This window comes from Microtus oregoni, unplaced genomic scaffold (assembly GCF_018167655.1).
Source record: "Microtus oregoni isolate MIOR12 unplaced genomic scaffold, Mior012 000034F_ref0000314, whole genome shotgun sequence".
Taxonomy (NCBI): domain Eukaryota; kingdom Metazoa; phylum Chordata; class Mammalia; order Rodentia; family Cricetidae; genus Microtus; species Microtus oregoni.
Window position 1 is genome coordinate 13714040 of NW_024543093.1, and position 9066 is coordinate 13723105.

General features: G+C 39.2%; 1 protein-coding gene across 1 annotated transcript; it reads left to right on the forward strand.

Annotated features, from left to right (window-relative positions):
* Window positions 1–3424: 3424 nt before the first annotated feature.
* On the forward strand, window positions 3425–3777 carry LOC121432348 (40S ribosomal protein S27-like). The gene has a single exon (XM_041630203.1). It carries the CDS (start codon window positions 3454–3456, stop codon window positions 3706–3708), a length of 255 nt encoding a protein of 84 aa, XP_041486137.1. The 5' UTR covers window positions 3425–3453; the 3' UTR covers window positions 3709–3777.
* Window positions 3778–9066: the final 5289 nt, after the last annotated feature.

Consider the following 9066-nt stretch of genomic DNA (forward strand, 5'->3'; position numbering starts at 1 on the left):
GAGCATCTCCTTAAGTGTCTTTTGGGCATTTGAGATTCGTCTGTTGAGAGTCCTCTGTTTAGGTGCTACCCCGTGTTTTTATAGGATTATTTGTGCTTTTGATGTCTAGTTTCTTGAGTTCTTTGTATATTTTGGTGATCAGTCCTCTATCACATGTGGAGTTGATGAAGATCCTTTCCCAGTCTGTAGATTACCATTTTGTCTTTTTGATTGTGTCCTTTGTTTTACAAAAGCTTCTCAGTTTCATAAGGTCTCATTTATTAATTGTCAATCTCAGTGTCTGTGCTACTGGAATTATATTTAGTAAGTTGTCTCCTGTGCCTATGTGTTCAAGGCTACTTCCCACTTTCTCTTGTATGAGGTCCAATGTGGTTGGTGTTCTGTTGGGGACTTTGATTCATTTGGACTTGAGTTTTGTGTGTGGCAATAGATATGGATCTATTTGCATTCTTCTACATGTTGACATCCAGTTATGCCAGCGCCATTTGTTGAATATGCTTTCTTTATTCAATTTTATAATCTTAGATTCTTTGTCAAAAATCAGTGTTCATAGGTTGTGGGTTGATATCTAGGTTTTCATTTCAAAGTCATTGGTTCTCCTGTATGTTTTTATGCCAATACCAAACTGTTTTCATTACTGTAGCTCTATAGTAGAGTTTGAAGTCAGGGATTGTGACACCTCCAGAATTTCCTTTATTACACAAGGATTATTTTGGCTTTCTGGGTTTTTTTCCATATGAAGTTGAGTATTGTTCTTTCAAGGTCTGTGAAGAATTTTGCTGGAATTTTTAGGGGTATTGCACTGAATATGTATATTGTTTTTGGTAAGATTGCCATTTATACTATGTTAACCCTACTTATCCAAGAGCATGGGAGATCTTTCCATTTTCTGATGTCTTTAATTTCTTCCTTCAAATATTTAAAGTTCTTGTCACATGGGTCTTTCACTTGCTTGGTTAGAGTTATCCCAAGGTATTTTATGTTATTTGTGGCTATTGTAAAGGGTGATGTTTCTCAGATATCCTTTTCAACTCATTTATCATATGTATATAGGAGGGCTACTGATTTATTTTTGTAGTTAATCTTGTATCCTGTTACATTACTAAAGATATTTATCAGTTGTTGGAGTTTCCTGGTGGTATTTTGGGGTCATATATGCATACTATCATATCATCAGCAAATAGTGACAGTTTGACTTCTTCTTTTCCAATTTGTATTCCTTGATCTCCTTTTTTTCTGTGTCTTATTACTCTGGCTAAAACTTCAAGTACTGTATTGGACAGATATGAAAAGAGTTTACAACCTTGTCTTGTTCCTGATGTCAGTGGGATCACTTTGATTCTCTCTGCATTTAGTTTAATGTTGGCTGTTGGTTTGCTGTATATTGCCTTTATTATGTTTAGGTATGTTCCTTGTACCTCCTCTTTCCAAAACTTTTATCATGAAGGGGTGCTGAAATTTGTCAAAGGCTTTTTCAGCATCTAATGAGATGATCATGTGGGGGTTTTTTCTTTCAGTTTGTTTATATTGTGGATTACATTGACAAATTTTTGTATGTTGAACCATCCCTGCATCTCTGGTATGATGCCTACTTGGTCATGGTGGATGAATTTTCTGATGTGCTCTTATATTCGGTTTGCCAGTATTTTATTGAGTATTTTTGCATCAATGTCTATGAAGGAGACTGGTCTGTAATTCTCTTTCTTAGTTGCAATTTGTGTGGTTTGGGTGTCAGAGTAACTGTAGCCTCAAAAAAAGAGCTTGGCAATGTTCCTTCTGGTTCTATTTTTAGAACAATTTGAGAAGAATTGGTATTAATTATTTGAAAATCTGATAGAGTTCTGCAATGAAACCATCGGTAGTTGATGGCTACTTGTATTTCCTTAGTGGTTAAAGGTCTACTTAATTTGCTTGGCTGGTCTTGATTTAATTTTGGTATGTGATATTTATCTAGAAATTTGCCTATTTCCTTTAAGTTTTCCAATTTTGTGGAGTACTGGTTTTTGAAGTACGGCCTGATGATTCTCTGTATTTCCTCCGTGTCTGTTCTGTCAGCTTTCTTATTTCTGATTTTGTTAATTTGGATATTCTCTCTCTGCCTTTTGGTCAGTTTGGATAAAGGTTTGTCTATTTTGTTGATTTTCTCAAAGAACCAATTCTTTGTCTCTTGATTCTTTGCATTGTTTTCATTGTTTCTATTTTGTTGACTTCAGCTATCAGTTTGATTATTTCCTGTCATTTAGTCCTTCTGGTGAGTTTGCTTCTTTTTGTTCTATGGCTTTCAGGTGTTCTGTTAATTCACTAATGTGGAATTTCTCCAGGTTTTTAATGTAGGCACTTAAGACTGTGAACTTTCCTCTTAACACTGCTTCCAAACTGTCTCATAAGTTTGCATATGCTATGCATTCATTTTCATTGAATTTTAGGAAGTCTTCAATGTCTTTCTTTCTTCCTTCCTTGACCAAGTGGTGATTCAGTTGAGAATTGATCAGTTTCCATGAGTTTGTGGGCTTGTTGCAATTAGTGCTGTTGCTGAATTCAAACTTTAAGCCATGATAGTCCAATAAGACTCAGGAGGTTATTCCAATTTTTTTTCTATCTGTTGAAATTTGCTTTGTTACCAAGTATGGTTGATTTTTGAGAAGGATCCGTGAGGTGCTGAGAAGAAGGTATATTTTTTTGTGTTTGGGTGAAATGTTCTATAGATGTCTGTTAAGCCCATTTGAGTCATAACATCCATTTAGATTCTTTATTTCTCTGTTAAGTTTCTGTCCTGTCCTGTGGTGAGAGGGTGTGTTGAAGTCTCCCACTATAAGTGTATGGGGCTTGATGTGTGATTTAAGCTTTAATAATGTTCCTTTTACAATGAGGGTGCTCTTGCATTTGTGGCAGAGATGTTCAGAATTGAGACTTCATCTTGATGGATTTTTCCTGTGATGAATATGAAATGATCTTCTTCATCTCGTTCAACTGATTTTAGTTTGAAGTCTATTTTGCTAGATATTAGGATAGCTACACCAACTTGTTTTTCAGGTCCATTTGATTGGAAAATCTTTCCCCAACCCTTTACTCTGTGTCGGAGACAGCAAAGCACAGCCCCCCTCCACATGCAGTTCCTGAGTTGCAGGAAGTAATAATTCCCTCCAGGCAACCCAGTGGCAGCTAAACAGTGTGTTACTTGAGGGCCAAGGAGAAAACACCAACATGCCACTTGGCAATGATTCTAGTTATAACAATTCTATTTAGTGTACTTGTTCTTCATGTTCTTTTTCTCTTTCCCACACCAGTGGCTTCTGAAAATATGGATGTGCTGTACAATAATATGAGTCTTCCTGATCAGATAGAGCGGGCAGGCATTGAAGCTGTAAATCAGGTTATGGGGGGAAAGAACCTCACCAATGATAGAATTGGGGAAATTTGCCTTTCCGGCGGTGACGACCTCCCTACGAGAACATGCCTCTCGCAAAGGATCTCCTTCATCCCTCACCAGAGGAGGAAAAAAGGAAACACAAGAAAAAGTGCCTGGTGCAGAGCCCCAATTCCTACTTTATGGATGTGAAGTGCCCAGGATGCTATAAAATCACCACGGTCTTTAGCCATGCACAGACAGTAGTCCTGTGTGTCGGCTGCTCCCCTGTCCTCTGTCAGCCTACATGCGGGAAAGCAAGACTGACAGAAGGATGCTCCTTCAGGAGGAAGCAGCACTGAAAAGCACCGGATTCGAGATGAGTGGGAACCATCCCAATAAACACATTTTGGTATAAAAAAAAAAAAAAAGAATTGGGGAAATTTGAGAAAAATGCAGAAATTCTTTTTTACCTGATTATAAAACTTGGCAAAATAATTACACTGACAGAAAAGAACTTGACTATGACGAATAAAGTTTTTGAGGAACTTAGGACTTTTAGGTCTGTCTGACTATGGCCTTATAAATCAAAACTGGAATTGTGAGGACCAACAATAGGAAGGGTACGACTATGGAATAAAACCCACTGAACTATGCTTCTGTAACTGCAAGAAGGTAGCCTCTGAGATGAAAGCTTCAGAAGTTGTTTTATGATTAACTCAGCTAAGAATTAAGAATATAGTGGCTGGCATGGGGCTTGGGAACTGGGAAAATGTCATAATGAATGATGATGTTATGATTTCAAAGAATCCTTTTACTTCTTGTGAACTGCTTTGCCCAGGGAATGATTAACCTGTGACAAGAAAAAAGAATCATTTTCCTGTGTAAAATTCACAATAAAAGACTGAGGTTTGAAGATCATGGCAGAAAGAAGCACAATAAAAAGTACTTGCCATGCAGCTGATAGCCTGTTAGCTTGCATCAGAGTCCTGTGTTCATGTACTCATTTTGCCTTCCAGACATCCCAGATTTAAGACCCTCTTCTCTGCTGAGGCTGGCCCCCCACAATTCTGAGGTAATATCTGTCTTTGAGGTTAAAATGTGTTTCCTGTATGCAGCAGAAAGGTGGATTCTGTTTTTGTAACCAATCTATTAGTTTATGTCTTTTTATAGATGAACTGAGCCCCATGATATAAAAAGATAATAATGACCAGTGATTGCAGGTTCCTATTATTTTCTTGTTGTTGTTGTTGTTGGTGTTGGTGGTGGTGGTGGTGGAGGGGTGTGTGTGTGTGTGTGTGTGTTTGTGTTTCTCTTTGGGATTTTCTGGTGTGGGATTATCTTTTGCCTGTGTTTTCGTGAATATAACTAACTTCTTTGGGTTGGAGTTTTCCTTCTAGTACTTTCACTAGGGCTGAATTTGTGGATAGGTATTGACTAAATCTGGTTTTGTCATAGAATATCTTATTTTCTCCATCTTTGTTGATTGAAAGTTTTTACTGGATATAGTAGTCTTGGCTGGCATCTGTGGTCTCTTAATGTCTGTATAATGCCTAACCAGGACATTCTGGCTTTCACTGTTCCCATTGAGATGTCGGGTGCAATTCTGATAGGTTTGCCTTTATATGTTACTTGGTCCTTTTCCTTTGCAGCTCTTAATATTCTTTCTTTATTCTGTATGATTACTGTTTTGATTATTATGTGGCAAGGGGACTTTGATTTCAGCCCAGTCTATTTGGTTTTCTATAGGCTTCTTATATTTTTATAGGTGTGTCCTTCTTTAGGTTGGAAAAGTCTTCTATGATTTTGTTGAGTATATTTTCTGTGTCTTTGAGCTGGACTTCTCCTTCTTCAATTCCTGTTATTCTTTGGATCAATGTTTCCATGATGTCCCAGCTTCCTGGACATGTTGTGTTAAGAATTTGTTGTAAAAAAAAAAAGTTAAAAAAAAAGAATTTGTTGTATTTAGCATTTTCTTTGACCTATGAATCTATCTCCTCTATCATATCTTCAGAGCCTGCGAATCTCTCTTTCATCTCTTGTATTCTGTTGGTTATGCTTGCATCTGTAGTTCCTGATCATTTACCCAAATTTTCCATTTCCATATTTTCCTTGGATTGTGTTTTTCTTTTATTGCTTCTATTTCAGTTTTCTAGTCTTGAACTGTTTTTTTCACCTGTTTGATTGCTTTTTCTTGGTTTTCTTTAAGATATTTATTGATTTCTTCCAGTTTTTTTTGATTGTCTTTTTTTCCACTTCTTTAAAGGAATTTTTCATTTTCTCTTTAAAAATCTCAATCATCTTCATAAAGTTGTTTTTAAGATTGCTCTTCTTCTGCTTCATCTTCATTGGGATGTTTAAGTTTTGTTGTGGTCAAACCACTGGTTTCTGGTGGTGTTGTTTTGCTCCTTATGTTGTTGAGTGTGTTCTTACTGTGTTGTCTACCCATCTTTTCTGCCGATCTAAACAGATCAAGCCTGTTTGGGAGGGGGCGTGTCCCTTTTCCTCCAATTGGTGTAGTTGGGGGCTGTGGCTCCTTTGATCACTTCTTCAGGTGTAGGTAGAGGAGAGCCTCTGGTGATTGTTCCTCCAGGTGCCTTTGAGCCCAATGCTCAGATGGTTGCTCCTCCTGGTGTTGGTAAGGCTGAGGCTCTGGCGCTCAGATAATTTCTGGAGGCCACTGCTGTCATTGCTGCTCATGCTTCTCCTCCCGGCAGTCTGGCCCAGGCCCTATCCCCCACATTGCTGCTCACACTTTTCTTCCTGGCTGCCTGACCTGGTCCCAATCTAACATGCTGCTGCTTATACTTCTCCTCCCGGCAGTCTGGCTAACCTCGCTGCTGCTCACACTTCTCCTCTAGGCAGCCTGACCCTTCCAGCCCATCATGCTGATGCTTAGCCTTCCCCTCCCAGCAGCCTGGCCTGACCCACAGCCCTGCTGCTCATGGTTCTCCTCCTGGTGGTCTGCATGACAGGCTTTTTTTTTTTTTAAAGTTCTGGTTCTGTCCAATTTAAGTCAATTTTTAAAAAGGTAATTTAAATACCAAGCTGGTGGTTTCTGTCCCACATGCTTATATTATTATCAATAATCAGTCTAGTCTCTAAGTCTTTGATATGGAGGACAAGCTTTGGGCTCCATGGTTAAGAACACTGACTGCTCTTCCAGAGGACCCAGGTTCAGTCCCCAGCACACACATGTATTGGGGGCTGCAGCCCCCTGGCCCCTTGACTTTCTTTGCCTGCCTCAGACCCTTAGCCTGCTGGAGTGAACTGAGCAAAACAACTTGTTTACCTGTGCCTGCAGCTGCTCTGAGCAATAGACCCTGATGGCAGGGGAGTGGGTTCTGGTGAGGAGGCCTGCAGCTGAAAGACCCCAAGAGCTGGGGTATGGCTATCAGTTAAGGATCCCTATATAAGCTTCCCTGGAGCACAATAAACTTGGCATTCTTGTATCAAGGATGACCTGTGTCCCCGTGTCTCTGTCTGTCTGGGTGTGCATGTGTTTTTAAATCTCCAGCTTAGTTTCCAGCTTGTGTGCAGGCGCTACACACATGACAGGTAACAACTGTCCTTGACTCCAAGATCTGACACCCTGAAACATACATGCAGGCAAAACGACCGTGCAAATAAAAGATAATTTGTTAAAAAAGGATAAGCTTTATATTAGAGATTGCTGATGACAGTAAAATATGATACAATCAATAGACTAACCCAAAACTAAAATATTATACAATATTTATTGATTTAAAATTATCTTTAGAATACCCATGTATATATGTAATATGTACCTCTTTTTATATTTTTTCCATGATACAATTCAGCTTATAAGTAAGTGGTAATATTAATTAAAATTTCAGGCTGTCCTAAATTTCTTTTTGTTCACAGTGTAACTAAAGACACTTTCTTGAAAAGATAAGCATTAGTTGGTATGGTTTTTGGTTAATCACCGTTTCAGCTCTGAGTCTGTAAGGAATCTAAAATGCCCTCATTGCTCTCAGAACACAATAGCTTCTACTCCAGTGTACAATTTCATTATCATGAACAGGCCTTCCTCTCAGAAATGATCCTTTAGACTCTGCCATTCCTAAAATGGAAAGACTGGGGATAGAACTTAGCCCTGTGATTTCAGAGTTGTTTAGGTAATTAATATGGTTAAAAACAAACGTTATGGCCGGGCGATGGTGGCGCACGCCTTTAATCCCAGCACTCGGGAGGCAGAGGCAGGCGGATCTCTGTGAGTTCGAGACCAGCCTGGTCTACAGAGCTAGTTCCAGGACAGGCTCCAAACCACAGAGAAACCCTGTCTCGAAAAACCAAAAAAAAAAAAAAAAAAGTTATGTTTCATCAAAATAAATGCTCATATTTTTCACTATGCCAGATTTCTACTTAACATATTAACATATCAAAACTTATATCAAGTTATCTTTTATTTGCTTGTTTACTTTGTTTTTTTTTTGTTTTTGTTTTTTTGAAATGGAGTTTCTCTGTGTAGCCCTGACTATCCTGGAACTCACTTTGTAGACCAGGCTGGCCTCAAACTCACAGAGATCCACCTGCCTCTACCTCCCAAGTGCTGGGATTAAAGGTATGTACCACCACCACCTGACTTCAAGTTTACTTTATAATCTTTCACGGTCAAACTTTTGCCACTTGTATGTGTTTTTTGTTTTGTTTTGTTTGTTTTTTCGAGACAGGGTTTCTTTGTGGTTTTGGAGCCTGTCCTGGAGCTAGCTCTTGTAGACCAGGCTGGTCTTGAACTCACAGAGATCCTCCTGCCTCTGCCTCCCGAGTGCTAGGATTAAAGGCATGCACCACCACCGCCCGGCCCAATTGTATGTGTTTTGGTTGGATGTTTTGCCTGTATGTGTGCATGCTCAGTGAAGGCTTGGGGCCTGTGGAAGTCAGAGGACTCTACATCCCCTGGAACTGAAGTTATAGATGACTGTGAGCCCCCAACTGATTGCCAGAAATTGGAGCCATGTCGTATGCAAGAACAGTAAGTACTCTAAACCACTGAACCATTTCTGTAGCCCCTACAGCTCAATTTTCAAACAGGACTTCATCAATACTGAAGTAATTGTTCTTTCGGATGTTCAAAAGCCATATTTGGAAACCTGTACCAATGTGCACAAGGACCACAGGAATAATATTGTGGACCTGTCTCCAGGTCTACTAATTTCCATGGGACTACAGGGTACCTCAAAATTCCCCCAGGAAAAACCACTGGTGAAAAGCTAAAGGAACTTGGGAGTCTTAAATACCCAGTATCTCATGGACTGTAATCTCAACTGACCCTAACAGCAACAACTATAATAACAGCTATAAATAACAATAGTTTTTATAATAATAACAATAACAGTAATTATAATGGTTACTTTTGGCCATCCCTAATGGTTTTATACCCCAGCAGTAAAGTATAACCAAAGAAAATGATTGGTATAAGAAAAAACAAAGCCTAGACTTTCAAAGAGACAAATGGTAATTCAGGCCTTATATAGGCCCTCCCATTAGGACCTGTTGTAAGATGTACTAACATACTGTGTAGGACAATCACAACACACACACACACACCAAGCGCGTGGGCACCTGAAAGTTTGCAGCATACACACACACACCAAGCGCGTGGGCACCTGAAAGTTTGGAGCATGCTCCCCTTAAATGAAAAGCTATAAACCTGGTCGGAACAGGCTTAACCCAGCTTTAAAAAAAGAACTTGGAGT